Source organism: Coloeus monedula, assembly GCF_965178545.1.
Source record: "Coloeus monedula genome assembly, chromosome: 2".
Classification (NCBI taxonomy): domain Eukaryota; kingdom Metazoa; phylum Chordata; class Aves; order Passeriformes; family Corvidae; genus Coloeus; species Coloeus monedula.
Window position 1 is genome coordinate 70,247,527 of NC_138782.1, and position 24,990 is coordinate 70,272,516.

Here is a 24,990-nt window from a genome sequence, read left to right on the forward strand (position 1 = left end):
TATGCCAGTTAAATTTGCTGACTCTGCAAGGTCTTTTTTGGGATTATCTTTCCACTGGATCAGCTGACCGATTTGACTGTCCACATGTCAGGCACGCAGTGTGTGTCACTGCATGCAGAGGATCAGCTCATCGCAGTCTGCAGAGCAAAAGAGTGGGCATAAGAGTGGGACTTAGCTCAGTTCTGTTGTGTGAATACCCCTTGGAACTGAAATCTGGTAGTATTTCTCCTTCCACCTAGGAACAGGGGATTGACACTGAATTTCATGGGAATATTCACAAGAAAAGACGTCAGACCGTGGCTTATACAAGGACATTGCTGATGGATGGAGAAAATATGAGGATTTATTCTTTCCAAGTAGAGCAGATGGCAAATTTCCCTCAAAATTTAAAGCTAGGAGCTTTAACAATCCTCTTACCTCAAGCAAAAATTGGATTTATGGTTCAGGTTCAGATAAAAATCAGAGGAAAGAATAATGCAACAAAAACCAAGTGTTCAGAAATACGTGTGTTAAATGAGGCAGAAGGCACTATGAATCAGCATGTAATCTGAGGACACTACCCCCTAAAACAAATAAATATTAGTCATAAATGAAAACTCCAGTTGATAGTACAGTTGATAACTTATGTGTGCTAATACCTGAATCTTTGCCTGCTAACAGTTATGATAATTTACCTGGAAGTATTTTATTTCTCTGAATGTGAAAATATTGGAAAAAAATTTTAAGTGCTTGCACTTGGCATTAAATGTCTGGATGTGAGATAATGTATACAGGAATACACTGCTAAGCAAGTTTTCAAATCTGTCTCGGGTGCAACTGTGTTGTCTGAAATAACCTGTCTTACCAGTTTCCATAGGGTGCCGGAAGCGTGTTTCCTCAAATCATAGGAAGAGTGATTAAAAAACTTTACTCACTTGCCATAGTGAATTGCTTCTGAATGATCTAAAGTTTAATTATCCCTTTAAAAGTTACTGCTGTACGGAGCAAACGTCAAGATTTTAAAGGCTTAATGAACTTGCAGAATAAAACGAGCCCAAATAAATGTCCTACTTTGAAAAGCTCAAATCACCACTTCTCAAAAGTTTTGGATTTCCAGGAGACTCGGTCTTGCATGTAATTGTAAAGCTACTGAGACCCACCTAGAACATGTTTCTGCTTCTTCTTAAGTTCTCTACATAAAAAGCAGGATGACACCATACCTATCTTCCCTACCCGAACTGAAAATTCAGATTTTTCTGTTCTTAGGACGTGAGTGTGGAGCTCACTGCCCTGGGGTATTTGTTATGTTTGCAGCTTGTAGGCACAACTGTAACAGAAGGAGTAGCTGCTGAAAATGAAGTGTGAATTAGGCATGGCTGCTTTTAAAAATCGCGGATTTCAGCTATTTTGAAAATTTACTGGAAATACATTGTAAGAATGTGCCTCATTCATAGAGAGTACATGAAGCAGGAAAGGGTGAAATGTAACATGTGGAATATATTACTAACTAGTCCAAAACCTTGTCTTCCTAAATCCATGGTCATCACTGAAGTTATTTCCAGCTTCAATGTAGACCCATATTCATGCTTTCCATAAAGGGACAGTGTATAAAGAGGAAACCTTGAATTCAGGGCCTGGTGAATTGATGAAAAAGCTCTCAAGAAAATCTTTGGAGTGAATTCATGGTACTGCTAATTTTTAGATTTAATGTAATTATTTCCACAAGGTTTATGTGTATGCAAAATGTCCACAGAGTTTGCATGTATTTAAAGTGTGTCTGCATGATTCTGGAAGGAAGTCTGCCTTTACACAAAGCTAACCAGTCACTTCTGTGCCTTACACAGACAGTTTCCTGTAAGTTTGGCTGTAGCCGTGCAGAGGATGCATATGGAATTGAAGTACTAAGTAAGTCTGAATAGAGTCCTGTGTCCAACTGACAGTCTGATAAATTCATAGTCTTGTTCTATGATCTGGATTTATTTAAAAAAAATAGGAATGTGTTGAGGATTTTCATTAATCAGAAAACTACCACCCTTCTTCTTTCTTTTAACAAATACACTGAAATTTATCTTGGAGTAAAACATTTTTCCCTTCCTTTCATGGGCATGAGACTTTTTGAATCCAGTCTCAACTGTTTAAGAGGATACCTTGGGCCAATACTATCTATTGAAATAGTCCCCTTGAAAATCTTTTCAGAAGACTCCCACGCCTTCTCTATGTTTCTATTCAGAAAAATTTTACTAAGTAGCTGTAACTAAAAATGCATTTACACAAGTATGGAGTTGTAGTCACAACTGCTCAACTTGAACCTGGCCCATTTAGGTATGACTTACCAAACTGTCTTTAAAATGCCATGCAAGTCAGCAACATTTTCAATATATTCTTTTATGTGTTTTTATGGGCTTTACGGCTTTCAGGTGTGTGAGGCAAGAGGTTTGTACCTTCGAGATGCAGTGATTGCCATGAAAGACTTTTTCTTACTGTTGGATTGTATTTTCCCCTCAGACTACTTGAACAAACCTAGTGCACCATTTGCATCTGCCATTGGAAACCACAGTGTCACACTAGGGTGGAAGGCAGCTAACATCTCTGGGGTGAAATATATTATCCAGTGGAAGTTAAATCAGCTCCCTGGCGACTGGAGGTACACGGAGGTAAAGGAGGACATTTCCTTTTACTTTGCAAGGAAATTGGCTCTTCTCTGCTCTTAGTTTTTTGTTTTGTTTTGTTTTTAGAAAAATATTGGATAATATGTTAGGTACATGAAAGAGATTTTCAAAATCATGAGTGGCATGGAGAAGCTGAGAAATGGTAGATTATTCCCCATTTCCTCCAACATAGGAACTAGGGACCTTCGTGAAAACTAGCAGGTAGCAGGTTCAAAACTAGCAAAATGTATTTCCTCACTGAATGGGTAGTCGAAATATTAATCTGCTTCCTGGCACATGTGGATGTTAAATCGCTATATTTAAACTCCTGAATACTAAAATTGCTAAAATTACTAAATAGGGTTTGAAAAGTGACTGGAAAAATTTGTGGAAGAAAAACTCGAGTTCTACTAATTACAAATATTCCCATTGTTTCATGTTGAGCCATGCTTGTGAAATGCCAATGAGAACGTTCAGGAGAAGTACAGCTGTAGGCTTTCTTCTTTTTTTTTTTTAATACCTTTCCTTGGAGAAATTTTTTTGGTTCTCATCAAAGCACAATACTTAGCTAGAAAGACCTTTGTTCTGGCTCAGTAGAGTTGTTCTCATAATTTGTTCTTTTGCGTCAGCTGTGCACTTGTTATCTTGCCATCATCTCTATTGGACCAATTTACAGGGCATGACAAGCTGGTGCCACAAATCAAAGGTAAAGATAATTTGCTAAGCAGGAAGTTCTTCTGAATGAATCATTGATGAAATAATAGGGAGCAATTACCTCAGACAATAAATATTTCAGTGTAACAAGGATCCTTTGTATCTTTAAGCTGTGGTGTACATGTTTAAAATACATTGCTTGTAATATGCTACTATTCTAGCTTTTTTTTACTTTTTTTCTTAAAATTTACTATTGTATTGCATTAGTCCTTTGATCCACCTGCTCATTGTTGAAATTTGGTGCCAGGTTCTAAGGAAAGAGAAGAGAAAATGTTCTGAAAAGATAGAAAATCAAAGCCTATGCTGAAAATAACTTTCAGCTGCAGCTGGAGGAAGGGAAAAACCCGGTTGTGTCTGTGCATTTATCTAGGTAGTATCTGAAACTGCATATACAGTCAAAGACCTTCAAGCCTTCACAGAATACGTGTTTCAAGTAGTTTGGATCATTACATCTCAGCTGCAGCTCCATTCTCCACCTAGTCCCAGCTATCGGACACATGCTTTTGGAGGTAAGGAATTGCACTATTAATTGCATCTTTCAGGACCTTAACAGAAACATTTGGGTTTAATTGCTGTTTCTTTGGCAGACAACACTGGTCCCTAATCTTCAGAATCACGTGTATTTTGTCTCTTGGGTAGCTGCAGAAGACCAAACTAACAAACTACACATTCTTTTTGTTTAACCTAGAAGATTTAGGGCTTCTCCCTGCTTTTGGTTTTAAAAGCAAGCACAGAAAAGTACATGGTCAAAATTGGGAGGGCACATGGGATACTTTTGTACATAATTATACATGTAGTTGGTTGAAACACAGTTCCGTTTTCCTGGACATTAAAAAAAAAAAGTGAATTGTTGCTGAAATGTTAACTGTCCCTAATAATATTTATTGGCATATAAATGAATTAACATGTGTGAAACCTAAAATGTATTTTGAAATGAAAAACAATTAATGTTTTAATCAAATATTGGAGTCAGATATTTCTGTCTTGTAGTTCCTGCAACAGCTCCTGTCATTAATGATATTCAGAGTTCAAGTCCAAACACTGTTGAAGTTAGTTGGTCTCCACCACTTTTTCCAAATGGATTGATTATTGGATATAACTTGCTCCTCACCAGTGAGAATCACGAATTGTTGAGAGCCTCAAGAGGGCACAGCTTTCAGTTCTACTCTACCTTCCCAAACACCACTTACAGGTACAAAAAGAAAAGATAGCCAATGTGGCCAAGTATGCAGTCACACTTCTTGCCCAGATAGCATGGAGTATGCCTTATAATATGACCTCTGCACAATTATGCTATTTACTTATGTTCTTGCCAAAAGCAAGGACACCTTCCTTGAAGTAGCAGAGTTATCCCAAGTAATTTGGGTGCTTTTGCAGAAGTCAGATGGTGAGGAAGGAAAAGCAATTTGATATAGGGCTGGGAGGCTGCATTTTCTTAGCTGCTGTTTTAAATTTTTTTTGGCTTGTGTGGCATTGTGTTTTTAGTATAGCAGGAGAAAGATAGAGCAGTCTTCTCTAGTACTTTAAGCATCTGGAAAAATTCCTTCATTTTTATTAAACGCAAAGGTCTGCATTCTGCTTGCACTGGTAAATACAGATCTTCCTTTGAAATGAAGTTGACTTGTTCTTCTGAGTCTGAAAATTTATTTTGAATTTAAATTTAGAAGATTCTGTTGTTGTTCTGCCTTTGGGCAATTCAGACTTTGGTTGGTTTTGTTTTTATTCTAAATTTTCCCAGAGCATTATATTTAAATGGGCATCTTCTGAAAGTCAAGCAGTTCTGTAGCAGCTTCCTTATTTGATAAAATTTTACTCAAGCAATCTTCCAAAAGAAACCTGCCAACCAAAACCTGTCTCTTTGTTGTCCCATAGGTTCAGTATTGTGGCAGTTAATGAGGTTGGTGCTGGACCCCCTGCCGAGGCCAACATCACAACCCTGGCATCCAAAGGTACAAGAGTAGCAGAGTCCTTATCACCATCTGTTCCTGGGGACAAACTCGTGTTCCTCGGCCTGCCCCATACCTGGCAGAAGAGATGAATATTTAGGCTCTGAACATGTCAAGGAGTTGTACGCTGAGGAGTCAACAGCAAATCAGAGAGGGTCCTGTACTTCAGCTGTAGACATTATATGGCTGCACAGCATGGGAATGGCCTGTGAAGCTGGTAGGCCCAAACAGATTTGAATTATATTACAAATGAAAAACACCACAGTGGTCTGAGGTGGCGACTGAACAAAACCCGATTCCATTTTCTAGATGAGATTTTAACAGCAGTCAAACAAATGTGTTTCTTCTAATAATTAAATACTTAACATGAAACTCTTTTGTCAAAAATTCTCAGTTATCTCAAGCCAAATATGTGAAATCATACCAATTTCTTTTCTCTTTCATGGAGGTATTTATTTTACCATATCAACTAATTAATGTTGAAAGTAATGGTGCACTATAGCTATTATTCAAAGAATTGCAGAATTATTAATTAATTGGCAGAGAAAGATACATATTGAGATAGAACACAAATAAGAGTGAAATCAATGTCACCAAAATGTTCTTTTAGAAAAGAAAATAAAAGACTCTGCCCTTCTCATGAAAAGATTCAGTTGTCAAACACCTGGAAATGCTTCAGCTCTATGAAAACACTTCAAGACTGAATTGCCAGTTTTCTGCTATTGGTTAAAGAAATTGAACTTGCTTCTCTAGTGCTTTTTAAAATATGAATTTTTATTTTGTGTAATAGCTCAGACAAACCGGCATGTCCTTACTTGATGACTGCACAGAGGTTTGCTCTAGGGTTGGCCGACCCTGAGACATAAATATTTGTGTCGGTTTTGAAAAGTCTGAACTGTGGTAATTATGTCAATCCAATTTCCAAGCAATTAATTTAAGGTAGAAAACAAACAAACAAACCCTATGCCCCCAAGACCCACATTTTATGGGGGTGGGGAACCACCCCACTCCCCTTACTAGTCACCACTTAAAATTTCAGTTGTTTCCCCCTGAATTGCACAGGCACTGTGTTTTCTCTCTGTGCTGACACAAACAGGAACAACCCTTCCTCATGTTATCATGTCCAGAAATGGTGTTACTGCATCAGGTACTGAGATGCGTAGATCTGGGCCCTGAGAAGAGCTGGGGAAAGAATCTGATTGCTGCCATAGATTGCAAGAAATGTTACTTGAAAAGAGATAAGAGGCAATATTGGCCTCTTGTACTCTGCTCTGAAGGCATCATTATTGAAATTACTCACAGTGTGTGCATCATGTGAGAAATACATGCAGCTCAATCTATGCAGATTATCTGGGAATAAATTAAGACAGCATTTGATCACAGTTTTGTGATACCCATATGAGGAAATGGTATCTGATTGCAGACAGCTGCTTAAACTGGAGTGGAAAAAAAAAAAGGGAAGGATTGTTTGCTGATGGAAATTAGCCAAAATCATACTTGAAATAATACACCATCTTTAAAATGAAGGTAACAATCAATTTAGCAGGCATGTGCTGCATTTTCAAGGACCTGAGATACAGAAGTGAGGCAAGCTATCTTTCCCAGAGCTATGCATAGCCCAGACAGAAGGTGCAGATTTACTGCAGAGGTTCTGATGTAAATTGCTTGGGCCTTTATAAGCATGAAGTCAATTCATGTGACCAAAACTATCCTTGTTGACTTTAAATTCTATGACTATATGAGGAAAAAAAATTATTAAGTTTATCAACTTTGAAGCAGATTATATTATCCCATTATCATCTTTACCTGTGAAAGGTACTTGTTTCTTGAATAAGTCACTAAGCATTACAACGAAACACATGGAATAAACGTACTTGCATTGCTTTTCTCCAGCTCTGTGGGATAATATTCTAGTTTGACTGGGGCTTTCAAAGAAGTCCAGAGGGGTTAAATATCCTATTTCTGCTGCATGTTGAAATCACATGGATATCTTAGTGCCTTAATTTCCTTGAGTCAGAGTGGGGCTTCAGTGCTCCAGCTTACTTTCCCTCACTAGGGAACTGACTACTGTTGCAGGAAATGATGGTGTGAAATTCACATGGTGTGTTTTCACCCTGTGCGAGGAGCCAGAATCAACTGTAATGGTGAATAACCCCATACACTTTCAAAACTCAAAGACTTTAAGTTTTGGTCTGTAACTGCTAACGTAAGAATATATTAATGCATACATACGTTTGTGTACACACACATGTGCATGTCTATTAATGATGTATCTGAGTTGAGGAAACATAACGTGTTGAGGTCATCTAAATTCTGAATTTCTCTGTTTCCCAGTTAAGGAAAAAGCAGCATGGCTTTTTCTATCCAGAAAAGAGTCTTTAAGGAAGAGACACACAGAGCATTTCCTTGAAGCTGCTCAGTGCCTGCCAAATGGTACTATACACCACAACATTACAGGTAAAATCAGTTTGGGCTCTCCCCTTTCCTGTCAAGTGTGTCTAAGACCTCTTTCACCAAGGACAGAATGTACCTCACATAGCTTGAGACAGTATCCAGTCTCCTTTTACAGCTGATCAGGAGAAATAGAAACTTTCAGGACATGATTTGACCTATTTGAAGTGACAGGCTCTAGGAAGAGATTAATCATTCTCCCCAGTGCAACTTTTTCTTCACTGTATCTAGGCAGCTGGTTCATCTCTTACATTTGAGGTATCTAAATTGAGGTAAGATGAATCCACGTTTCCCTGTGATTAATACATATTTTTTTCTCAACATGAATATGGGGAAAGTGGTTCAAACTTCTGAATAAAATAATGCCATGTGTTAAAAGACAGTGCTAGTATGTCAGCATACTAATGAGGCATTTAGTAGTTGAAGTCACCGGACAACCATGTTATCTCGAATTACTCACCACTCTAATGTTTCTTATCTATACTGGTCCTTGATGACAGTGTGGAGATCTGAGTTTATCTACCAAATTTCACAGAGCCACAAAGACTCCAGAGAATGAATACTGCCCCTGACTAAATAGCCTTTGATAGTGCAGAGGTGGCACAGATTATCTCAAGCTTGAATTCTAGAGTGAATGGTGCTTTGTGAAGAGATGCCAATTGCATCTGTTTTACCTGTAGAGGGGCAATCAGTGTCGGTTTGCATATTACATGCCCTCTCTTTGTCTGATTACCTTTCTGAAGGGCAATTCTCTATAATAATGTCAATTACATAGCAAATGGGAATGTTTCCTTATTATCTGAAAGAAGACTAGAAGTGAGGAGAAAAAACAGTTAACTTTTCTCTGACGATGATGGGTTGCAGACTGAAAAATACATATTTTTAAGACAAGTAGAAAAATTAACTGAAAAGCTGAAACATTTTTTCTATTATCTGTGTGCACATTTCTTTCTATTTTTAGGAATTTCTGTGAATATTTATCAGCAAGTTGTCTATTTTTCTGAAGGGAATTCTATCTGGGTGAAAGGAGTTGCAAATATGTCTGATGTATCTGACCTAGTGCTCTTTTATGCTGGCTGGGGGAATATTACATCCATCTCAGTAGACTGGCTTTACCAGAGGATATACTTTGTCATGAGTGAAAAGGTAATGCTCTAGTGCTTAAATAATTTCTTACTTAATTTGAACCATCATGTGATTAATTTTACATGAGAATATATGATTTATGTATAGATATGTATGCACAAATATAATTACAAAAATATATTTTAATATAAAATTAATATTCACATATTTCATAATTTTAAAAAGAAGGAGGGCTTGACTATCATGTCATAGTTAAAGTAAACACCCTAGATGGAACTCTGGCTCCTTGCCTTATTTTTCTCCTTAGTACATAAATGTTTTGGTTTTTGAGACTGACTTCACACCCTCCTCATACCCAGTGCAGACACACTGCTTTTCTCACTTAGTTACCCATCTAGCCTGTTCATTTCCTACTCTGCCTCAGGAGGTGGTCAGATATCTAGACAGTGATTATAATGTCTGTCCTAATTGACAAAATATGTGAAGTGTTTCATACAATGGCAACATCTCAGATTACAGCTGCTTCAGTATGAAGTAAAAATGGAGATGGCAACCCTACACTGGATGTCCTACTCATGAAACATGAGTTACACTAATGGTCAGACTTTGCATGTGCCTATGTAGTCCTCTAATGTACAAAGGACTAGAAACTTGCCCTAAATGGTTAGTGGGGGATTTTTTTTTTTTTCTTTAGTTCTCTTGCCATGTCTGATTTTTCACTTACTGCTCAGGGAAGAGGGGGACAGGAAAAGCAGTAGTGATGAAAAGATACAAATGAGTTGTAGATGAACAGACTGATGGCAGAGATTTCTGAATCCCAACGTATTACTTCCAGGACCAGAAAAGCACTTCCCTTCCCTCCCAGATCATCTTCAAAGTACAGTTTGCCTATACCCTCCAAACTGAGTATAGGCAGTTGGATACACAAAATTTTCCCTCCAGCTTAGAGGTATGGCTGATGGCTCTTTCAGAGTAAGCTGTCATGGCTTTGTGTACGAGGGTTATACTTGGCTGACTGACAACTCAGGAGCCCAGAAGGACCTAGGACTGTGAGAGAGGTATTTCACTGTGTCAGTCCCCTGAAAGAATTTCAGGTCAGCTTGTCTGTTCATTAGCAAGCACCCTATGAATGCATCACCTGTCTTTTTCTCATTCCCCAGATACATGTCTGCCATTTAGAGAACTGCACGGTAGCTGAAGACATCACTCCTCTTTATGTGACATCCCCTAGGAAGGTTATAGCTGATCCCTATAATGGGTAAGTGAACTTCTTTGAGCACTTGGTGTCAAAGGTGCTATAAAGCTCCTCTCTAATTTTCTCCAGTTCATTGGTCATCTAGGTTCCTGTTTCAAGCACTTAAGTTAACAAAACAAAAGTGCAATTGGCGACAAATAACAAACTACAAAACAATTGGAACAAAAGTGGTGCCATGCAGCGTTGTTTTCTGCATTTTCTTCTTTAGGGCACTAGCAGAAGAGATAAAGCTTTTCCAATACAGAAATCTGGGTTTCAGAAATTTCATGCTCTTATAAACAGGAAGCTCTATGAATTTTAAATTTTCATGCTTAATATTTAAAGTATTACGGAAGAATATTCTCCAATAATCTGCTATCCAAATTCCCAGAAGGTAAAAACTGATGTGCCTACTGCTCCCAGTATATATATTAATAGTGCCAAAAGCATTTTTCTATTGTGCATAAAGACAGGCACATCTCTTAGCTGCTAAAATATTTGTGGCTCATCTGTGGACTTCTTGCACTGTAGTTATTTGGGTTTATTTTGCTCTATGGCCAGTTATATTTTCTGTCTCCTGGAGGATGGCATATACAGAGCAAACCTTCCACTCTTTCCTGGCACTGCCTCCACAGCTTCACCAGTGGTGAGATCCAGTGCTCTGAGTGTCTTCATGATCAACTTCCAATCCAAGAGACTCATTTTCTTCAACAAAACAGAACAGGCCTTTGTGTCAGGTTTTCTTGATGGTTCAGAGTTTCACACGCTGCGATCACACGTGCCATTTAATGACATGGAGAGCTTCGTTTATGAGGATAACACATTTACAGTCACAGATGGCTCGGCAGTTTTCCATGAGGAGGTCTCTCCAGAGGGAAGTTCTAGCTTCAATGAGTACATTGTGGACTGCAATTTGGTGTACCCAGAATACTTTGGCATTGGCAACTTGGTTTTCTATGGGGCATCAACTCAGCCTTTTCCTTTACCAACTGCTCCTCGTCTTGTCACGGCTCTGTTTGGATTGGACCGAGCTGTGATCAGCTGGAGACCACCTGAATGCACTATTGGAACCAGTAAGTTCAGTTGATTCTCCCTGGAAGTCCACTTCTTTTCTTTCTAGAGAAGTAACTTTTTGACTTCCCATTTCTTCATTTGGGCTTTAGGGACTTTAATAGATGATCCTAATGGAAGCTATGGAATTTTCCCTCTGTTTGAAAAATTTAGCCCATAGTTTGCCAGTAAAATAGCTAAATTTTCTGTCTAAATTAATGCAAGTTCATATTGGTAACTCATACATCCCCTGCAAGGATTTTAAGGAAAGCTTGATCTTGAGTACGGTATGGAGTAGCAGTAGTGTTGGGCGCTGATATCACACAACAAATGCATGGCAGAGATGTAATGACTTTTTATCAGTGACTGTGCTATGATTTCTATCCTCTGTGCATGTGTCTTTGAATAGTAGAAAATTACCTGGCCAGGGAAAATTTTTGTTCTTCTATTATCTACTTGGGGGATTGAAGTACTACTCTTGGTTGGTCACAGAGGTGAAGAGTGTACATTTTTTTTCCTAATTCCACTGACACTGGCATTTTTGAAAGGAGTCTCCAATATACATCTTTCTCAAAGAATATGTATCACCAGTTACAACCATCTACTCCATAATAACACGATTATTTGCTTTGCACAGGTTTATCTGCTTGGCAGAACTGGACCTATGATGTGAAAGTGTCACCTCAGCATCCATTTGAGGAGGAATGGATTGTCTCAAATATTAGTAACACAAGGTTTACAGTGAATGGGCTGGCCAGCTTCACAGCATATGAGGTGTCAGTTAGAGCTGTGTCTCCAGCTGGTGCAGGGCCATGGTCAGAGTCATTTAGAGGTACAACTTTAGAAGAAGGTGAGAATTGCTTTGTCATACAGGAAAAATGAAGAATGAATTGTGTATAAATCTTTCCACCTGGTAAGGCACACACTTTGGGCAAAGACTGCAAAATAAGGGGCACAAAAAGGTTTTTCTTAGAAATATTAAAGAATACAGGATAAGTAAATTTGGTTTTAGTTAAAGTAGTAGGATTCTCAAACTAGAATAATGACATTAAATATTATTTATGCATTAATATTGGTACTTATCTACATTTTTCTAATGCAGATATTCTATCAAAAACATTATTTGATACTGTACAAGATGTGTTATCCCTTTCCATTGCTCTGTAAAGAACTTTCTATGATGAATAGGTTTGTGCAGTGCCCTGGGGGTTAATGACAGCTCATGGAAAAGTGAAGCTCACCAAATGCTGAAAATCCTTGGTTTGAGCATAGATAATAAGGGGAAATGGATGTGTGCAAAACATCTGAGATTTGCATGTCTTTGGAATGTTTTCTGAAGCCTAATTCACCTAAATTAACCAATGTCTGAGGGGAAAATAGCTTCCAGCTTAAGGTGCTGGACTGGCTTAGAGGTGACTTTTGCCTGACTTTGGTAAGGGCAGGTCCAAACCCACTGTGTTTTTTAAACACCTAATAGGATTCCAAATTGCCTTATTGTTCTGGATCTGAACCTGCCCTGAATCTCTGAGTTTCTCAAATTATGGTATTTTCATGCATTTCTTCTTTGACCTTTATTCCTTAGGACAAGGACAGTTTTAAAGGTGCTTCTGTAGCTTTCCAGAAACAGGAACTGCTGCTACTGAAACACAAATATTACACATTAATTTCTTGTTGGTGTGCACAACTGCAGTTTTCTTCCTTTACAGCCAAAGAAGAACCATACATGTTGGCAGTGGGGCCTAAAGGTCTCTGGAAGCAGCAAGTGGACAGCTACGGGCCAGGAGAACCCCTCTATCCTCATATAAGAAACATTTCAGGTATGCACTAAACAAATTGCATGCTGTTCCTACAGGCTTTTTTTGGCATTTATTAGCTCTCCATAAATTTTGCCAACAGAACTGAAAGGCAAGAGTTCTCTAGACTTCAATGTCGTGCAGTGCAGTGCAGCAGCTTCACTGAGCCAACCCTTTGGGTTCATCCCCTTTCTTCTATTTTATGAGTCAAATTAATCCTTAGTGGAACCCTTCTGGCATCACCACAGTCAAGCAAACTAAAACCAACTCTCTGAACTAGATAGTTCTGTCTCCAGCATCTCAATATATGTCATGTATTTATAGTAATCAGGGCTATATATGTACTATACATGTACATTATTGCCTATGAAGAACAATCTACCCTCACGTTAGCTGAGCCTAACTGTGCATTTGTATTGCTTTTTAAAAAGCTGAAGTTCCTGGATGCTTTTTATTCTTTAAAAAATGTTTTTTTAATGTACATGCTTGTGTAATGCTTAACGTCTTCCTTTTTTTCTTCAAGACCTCGATTGGTATAATAACACTCTTTATTGGATTAATTCCATGGGGGAAGTTCAGACCTGGACATTGGACAAAAGAAAGGGCACCACTGAGAACACTTGTGTATCTGATGTCAGAAATGCAAGGATGTTGGCCTTTGATTGGTTGGGTCAATGCTTGTATTGGGCTGGTAAAGCAAATACGGTAGGTATAGCTGCACTTCTTAAAAGAAAAAATCCCGTAAGTCAACAATAAAGACTGTAAGGCAGTATTTGGGAAAATAATGCCTACTTCTTGCAACCTGAGATACATTTGGACCTTTGCTATTATAGTGTAGAACAAAGAGGCCTTTTTTTCCTTAAGTGATTTTCCACAGTTATACAAAAGTTTGGGGTAAAATATTCACTAACATTCACTAATGCGGGATACTGAATTCACCAGGTGCAAAACAGGCAAATCAAACATGCTATCAACAGTTTTGTTGGATTCAACATAATGAATAAAATTCATTATGTCATTATGTAAAATAAATGAAGATCGTGAAAATGGAGGCTGGCCTGTTGATCTCAGCCAAGAAGTAGATGGACTTTATTTTAATCAAATTTGGCACTATTTGTTTACACAGAGATTTTCGAGGTTGACCTCTGTCCTGTCATATTTTGCAGATCACTGCAGTTAAAAAATAATTACAATTGCACTTTGTACACTCTCATATCAGGAACACTGACATGTGAATTATTTAAAAGGTATCTGACTTCAAAATTGTAGTGCTAATTTATGCAGCGCTGTCAAATTATGCCTTTCATTTCTTGTAAGTGCAAAGTCAGAAGCTGTTTTAAAAACTGGAGCTAGGAGGCCAGATTTCACACTGCCTTGCACCCTCATTTACACTTGTGAATAGTGAATATGAAGTGGGTGAGAAATTCTGTCAGACAGAAGGCTGCCAAAACTGGGAAAGCTAAGGGAAAAAGCTATTTCAGCTTTTTTCTTTTGTTACTTTCTGGCAAAAAATGAACTAATAATTTTGCATTAGTCTCCATCCTTTTACTTTGAATGCAAAAGGTTTAGGCTTTGAAAGCCTAAGGCTTGCACAGTCTTTTGATAAACAGCTGTGGAAGTCACTAATGTACACTCAGCTGATCATAGCTGCTGATTTAGATGTGATGCTAAAAACAATTCTTTTGTCCCCAGATCTACAGAAAATCACTACAGGGAGGCCATATAGATGTTGTGGCTCATGTTGTGTTCCCAGTGAAGGATTTAGCAGTGGATTCAGTAAATGGCTATTTGTACTGGGCCACAACGTACTCAGTGGAGAGCACAAGATTGAATGGAGAGGAGTATCTCATGTTACAAGAGCAGCTACAGTTTTCTGGTAAACAGGTGACTGATTTTTTACTTTTCTTTTTGGAGTGATGGGGTGGAGACATGGTGTGTGTTTTAGTAATTAGATCTCTTGAATATAGTCAGTGTTTATAGTTGACAAAATTGTGGTTGTAATGCTGGTCCTTCCCCCACGTGAAAGGTACTTCCTTTTTCCAAATGATTGAAGTCTAATGGTCACTTCTGGCTTTCACATCAAAATATGGAACCAGAGCTTCATAGCCACTTTTTTGATGTTCCCCAGCTTGCAGGACCTGACAGGGCCAGTTTTGAGGCTTAGCACTTGCCAGGGCACCAGAGTTGCACTTCAGGTTGCAGAGGTGCTGCTGCAGAAACAGGCTTTACCTGTGGTGATGAGAGAGGGGGCATGGCATCTGCCCCTCCTGCAGCCCGGCACAGTTTGTTGCTGCTGCCGCTGCTGCAGTGCTGGTGAGGGTGCCACATCTGCCACTGAACGTCTCCATCTTGCCTCATCCTATCCCTCGTGTGGTGGCAGGAACAGCAAGCCCCACACCTTGAGGATTGTCAAGGCTCTCCTTCCCCAACCTACCCCTTCCTTTCCCCATCCTCTCTTTATCCTTTGCCCAAGTCAGACACAGGCCTGGTCCCAGCTTGGCCCCTCTTGCTTTGCTCCAGGCTCACAAGGAGCTCCAGAAGGCTATGAAGAGGCTGGTGCTGAGCAGGGTGGCTCCTCAGGTAGAAGGGGGCTTCTTGCAAGAGTGAGTAAAGACATTGGACAGTGTAGAGGGAAAAATGGACAGAGGGTTATTGGTTTATCTGCATTGGGGTGGGGACTGGGTCCCATGCAGCAGTAGAAAGGAGAGGGAAAATAGAGATGCTATTTCCATCTATGGCTCACCTATAGCAGAGGTCCTGTAGTATGTGGAAGCGCTTTAGCTCCCTTTCCCTACTTGGAGACATTTTTGTTGTGCACAGACAACCTCTCTATCTCTGCTGACCTCTCCCCTGCCTTTCTTCTCCATTCACCCCTTTCTGAGGTCCTATCAAGTCTCTTTTAAAAACTCGGCTCACTGCTGGCTCCTCATAGATCATTGTTGTCTTCTCCAAATCCATCCTGCCTCTGCCACCATGCGAGATTTGACCTCATTCTTGGTAGGTGGAATTTGGTGTTGCCTACACAATGGAAGAACTCTGACACTGAGTATTCTCCTCCTGAAAAGATCTGTCAGGGTCTTAGCATATGCCTGCCTTCCTGCCTTCTTTCCTGCCTTCTTTCCTGCCTTCCTGCCTTCCTTCCTGCTTTCCTTCCTTCCTGTCTTTCTGCCTTCCTGCCTTCCGTCCCTCTGAACTTTTTCCAGGCTGTGTCCTGAGCAGGTCAGGCTGAGAGACCATGACATCCATTGGACTGCTTTTAGTCTATGGAGTTTCTCTGTAAGAAGAGCTGAATGCTCCACAGCTCAAAGCACAGCCTGTGTGGGGTTGTACCCTCTGTCCCAAGTGCTGGAATGAGGCATAATTTGACTGCCACAGAACAAGGTCAGCACAGGTAAATTATTTCCTGCAACAGCTTACTTTAAAACACAGCTCTTGCTAAATAAGCCTTTGTTTTTATTCCATCTGTCATACAAATTGTGCTCCCATTTCACCAGAAGCCTCTCTATTAAAGACCTTTTCAGGTTTTAGAGTTCTATCTCTCTTGGTTAGCTTTGCATCATTCCCCAGAACATTTCACTTTCCTTTCCTGAAAAAAGGAATTTGGTGTTTCTCTGATTATAAAAAAAAATCCAGGCCTAGTTTAGTACATGAAAATGAATTAATGTTCAGACAGACCAGCTAATCTTGATGCCATGATGATTTTTTGCCTTTTCTTTTATACTCCTTTTATATACCTTTTTATAACTTTTGTATTCTTTTTTTTTTCTTTAGCCTACATTCTTAGACTTATTTATCAAGCTAGGAGACTAAACATTTTAGAAGCTTCGTAGCTAGGGATCAGAATGCCCCAGACCCCAAGGTCCTCTCCAGAACACATTCTGTAAACTGAGATAGAACCATCCAGGGGAAGGTTCTTTAGGGAGGGGGGCTCACTTGAGCCTCTCATTGGAGAATCTTTGATAGATATGCTAATTAGTAAGACCTATAATGTTATACCCAATGGATTGTGTGCATTTTGGCATGTTCCACCTGGATGTGGTGCACCTAAGGATCCTTAAAATAAATACCGAGGTAAAATCCCTTTTTCCCTTCAAACCGTGTTTGACTCCTGATTTTAAGACCAGGAAAAGGCATCAATCTCACAAGTATGTTACATTCATAAGGGCTTGGGAAGAAGGAGGGCAGGTTCTGGTGTGGTACCTACTGTACTTGTAAACCTGAATACAGAAGAGCTATAAAACTTTTGTACATGAGAGAAGTCTCTGTGTTGCAAAGGATCACTGTTTCTTCCAGTACTAGTCTCCCTACCTCTGTGGAAGCTGGCTGGTGTGGACTGTCTCCATGGAAAGATATATGCTGTCCAAGCTCAGTGGCCCACTTGGACTCAGCATATATCTTCTGGATGATCTGTTGCAAAGGACTGACAAGTTCCAGTTTATTTTAAGTGGCAACCCTCAACTTCCTTGCCCTCGTCTTTTGATTCACTACTTGCTTCTCTGGATCGCCTCATGCTAACCTCAGATTTCTTGTTCTTGCTTTCAAGAACCTTGGCAGCAATAAGACTGCTTGTCTGGTCCTGTCATTTTTTTTCTGCACCTTTCCCTATGTCAGTGATACCAGCCTTCAACCATTCACTTATTCACACCTCCTACAAACAAACATCTTCTCTCCTGCTTCTCTGCTGCCCTAATCTATGCACTGACTTCCTGAACTCAGCCTCCTGCTGCGATGCACACAGGCAAAAAGCCAAGTAAAAATGTCTAGATTGAGAAGTGACCAGTTATAGCTGACAGGTGTCTCTTTATTAAAATAAAACCCAGAATAAAACTATCAGAAAAAAAGGAAAGCACAGTGTTCTTTAATGGTGGAATTGTTGAGCTGGTCGTTATTGTCTCAATACCAAGAGGCAATATGTTTGCACAGGTACTAATATGTATCTTCCTTGCACAATGAAGTCTTTTACCTGAGAAGAATGCATCTTACCTCTGTATTAAAACACAGATGTAATAGCTAATTGCTGTTATCCAGCAGTTAAAGCATGTTCTCCACATAAGTGGTTCTTACTGGTATTTACCATCTGTTTTTCTAATAAAGAATTGCTGTTCAGCTGGATCTTCAGCAGTTTGTATCTGTACCTCCTTTTAGCTTGAAATCTGAATGCTAGGAATAGGAATAGAAGAGACTACTGTGAAAATGGCAGGCTTCCTAAACAAATACAAAGGCAGAGCTTTGAAAGTCTAATTTCTTTGGCAGGAACTAGATCCTTTTATGGCAATTATTTTATTTTCTGATCAGTTGTTTAGCTCAGCTGGTGTGTATTGGCAGAGCTTGATTGATTTTAGCAGAGCTACTCTGATTTATTCCGACTTAGAATCTGGCATAGAATTTCCAAAGCCCTTAGTAAGTTGTTTACACTGTACAATATGACTAGAAAAAAAGTAATTTATAAGGGAGCAGCAAAGTGCATTATATGGAAGTGGGGCCACGACCCTTTAGATGTGGTTTCTGTTTCTAGCCAAAAGGTATTTCAAATAGCTAAGCTTATCCTGCATCTTATGATGTTCAGTTACATTGCACCATCACAGATACATGTCGTGCCCAGAGACTAATACCTCTCATGAACTGGGAAATGTTTGCCTGTTTTTGAAGCATAACAGAAGGGAGGTGTTAAATTTCTGCCTAACTCCTGAAAATGAATTGTACAAATATTTATTTTCCTTTTAATAATGGTGATACAGGGATCAGGAGAAAGAAGATGGGCACATCTATAGGACAATGTAATAGATGCAGAAAAAAAAGTGGGGCAAGGAAGAAGGACCCAAATGTTTAAAAAAGCAACATAAATTCAGGAAGATGTCTTTTGGTGTTGAGCATGGGAGGGAGAATAGGTAAATGGGATAAAATATAGTACAGCTCACTAAATATACACTTGGGCACATACACGCTGTGAGATATTTTTAACAGGACAACCTACAGGAGCAATCATTCAAACCTTGATTTTCTGACATACAATGTCAACAGAAATATGTCAAGAATGTGATTACATAAGGAGCAACAGACAACTAAGTGATATAGCATTTGCTTTCCTGTCATCATCTTCTGCAGTTTATTAATGAAGAGCTAGGAAAAAAAGAGGCTGTTCCACTTACATAAAGGAAATTTAAGCTTATAAAAGAATAGTTACGACTAGTGTTTGCTACGACTAAGTTTGAGAGCTGCTGGAAAACATGTTCAGAGAGGCCCCAAACAACTTGTAAGCTGTGCTAATGATATAAAATAGACTAAACTTGATAACATTTAGCAGACTAACTTATAGAAGCAAATTCTTTTTTATTCATAGAACAGATTATTAAATGTCTGATTTTTATTACTGTTGCATATGGTATTGAATCTGTTGTTTACTGCTGAAACAAGGAAAATCTATTTTGAACATTAGATCCTATTAAAAAGAAACAACAAATCTTTCACCTCACTTAAAGGAAGATGAAACATTGAAGTAATGAGCAGGAAGACTGTTTAATTTCCTGCCCCCTTTATTTAATGATAAATTATTTACAAAAATTTAAATATTCAAATTTCCTGCTTAGTCAAATAAATGAATTAAAATTTTGCATCTATTTTCCATAAGTAATGCAACACATTAAATGCTTTTTGTATAAAATCAAAGCTGGAAAACAAAGACAAAAGATTTGAAATACTTTTTTCAAAAGGTTATTATGACTTTCAGACTGGGTATCACCCATCTGTTTCAGATAAAGAATGTTAAAATACCAGGGGTGTTCCAGAGATTTTGATAAGTAGTTCCACTGATCACTTGATATACTATTGCCATCATATCTGAGGTACTCAGATATTCCAGGGCTGAACACTGTGACAGGTGTTAATAAAATGCTATCTAGAAAATCATCAGCTGCTATAAATAGGTGTCCACCAAGGACCTCATTATTTTCTAGTGCTATCTCTTTTTGTGTTAGAATGAACATTCATGGTAGTAATGTTATTTTTGCCAATAATGAGCTACTCTGATGTTGTCCAGACAACTGTGCCTAAGGGCTCTTACCTCAGAAGTGAAGATGTGTTCAAATTGCTGTTTGGACCGGTTTCTTCTAGGTGGTTGGTGTAACTTTGGATCTCACCTATGGTTTTCTTTACTGGCTTGTGCAAGATGGTCTATGTCTAAACCTATACAGAGCTTCCCTCTGCAAAGAAGGGTAAGTAAATGTATAGCAGAGGTAAGGAAGTCTGCATTTGCTAGGTTTTGGAATATTCTTTAAGAAAAAAATGTCCAGCGCTGGGCACACTATCTACTAATTTAACAAAAATAAGAGCTAATGATCATGGCTAGCTGATAACAAACTGCACATTGTGATGGTTGGTAACACAGTTTTACAGTGAGAGAAACATAGTGTGGAACCTCAGCTGAACTGAGGTCGTGCTCATCAATTTTTAGGCTTAGCTTTAGGGAGTAATTGCTGCTTATTGTCTATTTTATCTTGGCATTTACAACACTTGACAGCTTCCAAGTGCCTGAACCTCTGTAACTTGCTCATCTTTCATGAAGCTCAGGACTTGAACTGACACCACTTTCTCACCTGGGCAGGCTTTCCTCTTGATCATTCTGAACATGAAATGGCTGCATTATTCCTGAAAGGCAAAGTTTGAAAAGACAAAACGTAACAAATTATGTTTATGGTGCTTGATTATATACTAAAACCTTGAGAAAAATGATGGTTTGTTCTTGTGCCAGTTTGGCCAAATTTAGAAATATATCCTCTGAGAGAAGGCAGGTCACCACCCCTCCCCCACCAGATTTGGGAAAGAATAAATTTTCCTCAAAGGAAAGTGAAGGAGATAAAAACTATTTAACAAACACAGGGGAAAAAGAAAATAATGCTAAATAATAAAATCTTTCACTGTGGAGAAAAAGCCTGGGAAAGTGTCAGAGTCCTCCCTTCGGTCTCCTCAGAGCTGGGGCTTGGCCTAGGGCCAGGCCCTCTGTGCTCAGTGGAAAATTCTCCCAACGTGTTCTGATATTGAAGCAGTCCAGTGGAAAAGGGAGAAAATCTGAAATTCCAGGGAAGGAAAAAAAGTTCAACTCTCAGTCTCTCTTCAGAGAAAAAGAAGCTGAAACTGGCCAGAAGATGACCAGGAAGCAGCAAGCTGGGTGCTTCCTCACTCCCCTGCCACAGCTGGAAAAAAAAAGTCGCTATCTCCGTGTGACCTTGAACAAGCTGAAAACTGCTTTGGAAAAGTTTTGCTAAGTTTTTCCTTCCCCCTCTCAGGCTTAGTTTAAAGGCATAGAAAGGCACAAAAACTAATTTCTGGGCAAAGGGCAGTGATATGGGATACACATCATAAAGTCACCCTAAGACAGTTCTCTAAGTGCAAAGTGTACACTGCATAGTAGTTTGTGAAATTATGTTTTTGCTCCTTTCCATGTGGAGAATGCCTTTTTTTTTTTTCAAGCATCAGATTAAACTTCTTAAACTTAATTGAGCAGCATCTGTATTTACATGTGCTCATAATGTGGCAGGCTGGATTTGTGTGGAAACAGCTGAATTTTCTGACTGATTTTAGACTTGCTATGACTAATAGTAAACACTTAAAGAATCAAAATATGTTGATTAGTTTTAGCTGGAACATACAACTCCATTGTGAACAAATTGGCAGCCATAAATCATTGTCCCTGGCATGCCACAATACAGAGATTAGAAGTAATCCAGCCTAATGAACCCGATGGTGTGTCAAAGCTTTTCCAAATTTGTTTTGGATGGCATGTGTCTAACCTCAAAGACATTTCTGAGATGGCAAAATGATGCCACTCACAACATACTTAATCTCCTACCCAGAAGATAAATTGGGATCTAAAAAGGCCTGTAAATTCTGACATACAATATACAAGGCAGATTAAGTCACCAGTGATCCCAGTGAAGAAAAATGTTAATAGAGCTTAATAAATAATGGAAGGAAACTAGCAGGGTCAAATAACTCCGGATTCCTGATGTAATGAAGTAGAATGAATATCATGCGCTGAAGTAGACTTCACTGTCTCAGTGGAATTGCTGAGAGAAGGTGGGCTGATTTTTCAAAATACTCATTTTTCTGCATCTATGCAGCAGAATACTAAATTATTTTATAATTGTTTACCAAAAAAAATAAAGGGAATGAAGGCCTTTCTGTCCTTTCTACAGTGTTTCATATGCTGAAAAATGTTCTGCTTTAAAGAGCATAAAGAAAACTTTTGCTTTGTCTTCCTGCCCCCGTACATGAGTACTAAGAATTTGAATTATAAGAAATTTACCAATATGTCAAACATTGCATAAATCTGTTCCCTACATGTGTGCTATCATTTTGCTAATTTCATGTTTCCACAGTTGTGGTAATGCCATCGTCACAGAATTTGCAGCATGGAGTACTTCAGAAATATCTCAGGGTGCACTGGAATACTACAGTGGTCGTCTGTTCTGGATTAATAGGCTTCGGTTCATTACAACCCAGGAAGTCAATCAGAGCCTTAGCATTCCCTTCTCACAACCAGCAGAGTTTACAGCCTTTACCCTTGTTCACACATCACTTAAACCGTTGCCAGGTACATTATTTTCTTTTTCTAAACTCCTCAATAAAGGTATTCATTGTCAGCCTGCAATTCTTCATTCTTGAAATTCTTTAGTCATTTGACAAAAGATGAGGACAAGAGGAACTTATTAATAAATATATCAGGATACACCTGAGATATATACATCACCTGATAAATATATCAGCATAATGTGCAATTATAAAAGCTGATGGTACGGATATGGATAAAAAGAATTCATGGTGTTGTTATTTATTGTCTCTATTTAACGACGGTTTACAGAATTTACTTTAATGTTTTAAGTCACATTTCAATAGTCCACCTATTCCTCACATTCTTTAGATTATTATTATTTCTTCCATTTATGGACAGGAAACTTTTCTTCTACACCAAAAGTGATTCCGGATTCAGTGCCAGAGTCTTCTTTCAGAATTGAAGGAAATTCCTCTAGTTTCCACATCACATGGAGTCCCACAAAGGTGGAATGGGGAACTGTCTTCTACTGCGTGGGATCAAAGGCTCTGCAAGTGAGGACATTGATGCAATCCCTTCCTATTATCTGCATGTATTACTGCATCTACTTGCTAATATATCTATTTTTAAAAAGAAATAGAGTTTGCTTCTTCTCCAGCATTTACAAATTGGTCAGGAACCAAACTAAATTGCAAACAGAGTGCAGGCTGTCCAGTTTCTCCACCACTGCAGCCAGCAGTGGCTCTGGGCTAGCGGCTGGAGCATGAAGAACCAGGCGAGGAGTTCACAGTGATCAAAGATTCATGAGAAGGCCTCTCACAGTAACTCAGAGACAGAAGGGTCCTCTGAGATTACAGTGGGATAGCCTTTGCCTGAATGTGAAATCTAGCCTTCATCCACCCTTAACTTTAGTGCATTTGGCAAGCTTTACTTTAAATTCAAAGAGCAGATTGCTGGCACATTGCTACACGTCACTACAGTGTCACAGGAGTTGGTGAAACAACGACCATTCACAGAAGAGAAGCTGTGTTTTGATTTAGTTGACCAGTTTGATGAGGGAATTTTGGGAAACTGAAGGCCTTTCTGAGCAGGAAAAGAGTCTTTCTTTATTTTGTTCTATTTTATTCCATTTGCAGTCTCTGGAGAGTGAAGGATGCCTCCATCCCCATAACCTGACAGTGCCATCCTACCGAGTGGATTGGCTGGAACCATTTACACTCTTTGTTTTTTCTGTCACTCCATACACATACTGGAGCAAGGCACCAGTGACATCTGTAGCCCTTCGAGCCCCTGAAGGAGGTACTGAAATTTTAAATCTTGTTCCTCACATGTACTGGGAGCATCTCAATGTCAGCAAGTGAAACCCTAGAGAGGGATGAGCAGCTTTCAGAGCTAGTCAGCTGCAGGCAGAGTTGCAAGGACATGTTTCTGAGAATCTTTGGAGATTATCTGTTGCAAACACAAATGCAGACAATTGAAGTAATAGAACTCAAAACAGAAAATGCAGGACAATATATCCCCCATGTGCCTGTGACTACAAGCAAGAAAGAGAAACTGAATTCATTACAATGAACACCAAAGGCTGCATTTAATATCTTAACTACTTACTAGATTTTTAATAAATGTTATGAACATTTTACTCTTGCTTCAGTATTTTTGCTCTTATGCACATCAAAATTAAGTTAGCTAAAATATAGTGTTGAGCGACAACCACTGAGAAAGTTTATGAGATGCAGTAGATTTTAAAGTGAATAGGAGAGGGCATAGAATATGGTCTGTGTTGTGAAAATTTTTACAGCCCCATAGTTACATGCAGGACTTGGCTAAATAGATATGTCCCAATCTCAGTAAAGGAGTGCATTTTTTCTCTGTTTATACAGCTCTTTCTTTTGGTTAGGCAAGTTAAGATCAGATATCCACAGACCAATGAAAAACAGAAAGGAATTACCATGAAGTTTTAGAAAATCTTCTGTAGTTTACACGTCACCAGTTGCTATATGTCTCTCTCATCATTGGGGATGTAAAGCTCAGGCTCAAAACTAAAAGAGTTAGTTATGAGGTAGAGTTTGTGTTTTAACAGGAGTATTTTGTTCTGTGGATTTTATTTTTTTATACAGTTCCTTCAGCACCTAGGAACCCTAGAATATATGTGTTACAAAATAATCTACATGACAGTGATGGGAAAGTCTTTGTGGAGTTCAGGTGGGACAGACCTGAGAGGGACAATGGAATATTAACTCAGTTCAGGATTTACTACCAACTGTTGAATCAGAGCAGCACTGCTGGCACTTTCACAGAGTGGACTGAAAGCCATGTTAAACCCACCCAGATGCAGTTTTCCCTCAAGGATGTGCTTCCCAGCCTCACAGTAAGGTTTCAGGTATGAAAAATTACTAAGCTTGTCTCATGCTAGATGGTAGATGCTATCTGTGCCATCTGATATGTTTGCCTGGGAGATGTTTTTTTGGCTTGGGGCAAGAGCTTGTGGTTTCTGCTTGTAGAACTGCTGATTTGCTGACTCACCCATGGATACCTGGCTTAA

General features: G+C 39.0%; 2 protein-coding genes across 2 annotated transcripts in view; one reads left to right on the plus strand and one right to left on the minus strand.

Moving 5' to 3' along the window:
- LOC309585339 (discoidin, CUB and LCCL domain-containing protein 1-like) overlaps positions 1–24,990 on the minus strand; it is a gene marked incomplete at its 3' end in the record, with an annotated part of 154,941 nt that overhangs the window by 68,793 nt on the left and 61,158 nt on the right. The window lies entirely within an intron of this gene.
- The window catches only part of ROS1 (ROS proto-oncogene 1, receptor tyrosine kinase), a gene marked incomplete at both ends in the record, with an annotated part of 70,757 nt that overhangs the window by 5,510 nt on the left and 40,257 nt on the right, over positions 1–24,990 (plus strand). The window contains 18 exons of the mRNA XM_082300427.1: positions 1,824–1,884; positions 2,485–2,633; positions 3,712–3,850; positions 4,332–4,533; positions 5,214–5,290; positions 7,622–7,744; positions 8,700–8,884; positions 9,985–10,082; positions 10,620–11,131; positions 11,746–11,958; positions 12,815–12,925; positions 13,425–13,606; positions 14,594–14,785; positions 20,012–20,112; positions 22,276–22,490; positions 22,848–23,002; positions 23,585–23,747; positions 24,566–24,828. Of these exons, the coding sequence (XP_082156553.1) occupies positions 1,824–1,884; positions 2,485–2,633; positions 3,712–3,850; positions 4,332–4,533; positions 5,214–5,290; positions 7,622–7,744; positions 8,700–8,884; positions 9,985–10,082; positions 10,620–11,131; positions 11,746–11,958; positions 12,815–12,925; positions 13,425–13,606; positions 14,594–14,785; positions 20,012–20,112; positions 22,276–22,490; positions 22,848–23,002; positions 23,585–23,747; positions 24,566–24,828 (3,141 nt within the window). The remainder of the gene's footprint in view (positions 1–1,823; positions 1,885–2,484; positions 2,634–3,711; positions 3,851–4,331; positions 4,534–5,213; positions 5,291–7,621; positions 7,745–8,699; positions 8,885–9,984; positions 10,083–10,619; positions 11,132–11,745; positions 11,959–12,814; positions 12,926–13,424; positions 13,607–14,593; positions 14,786–20,011; positions 20,113–22,275; positions 22,491–22,847; positions 23,003–23,584; positions 23,748–24,565; positions 24,829–24,990) is intronic.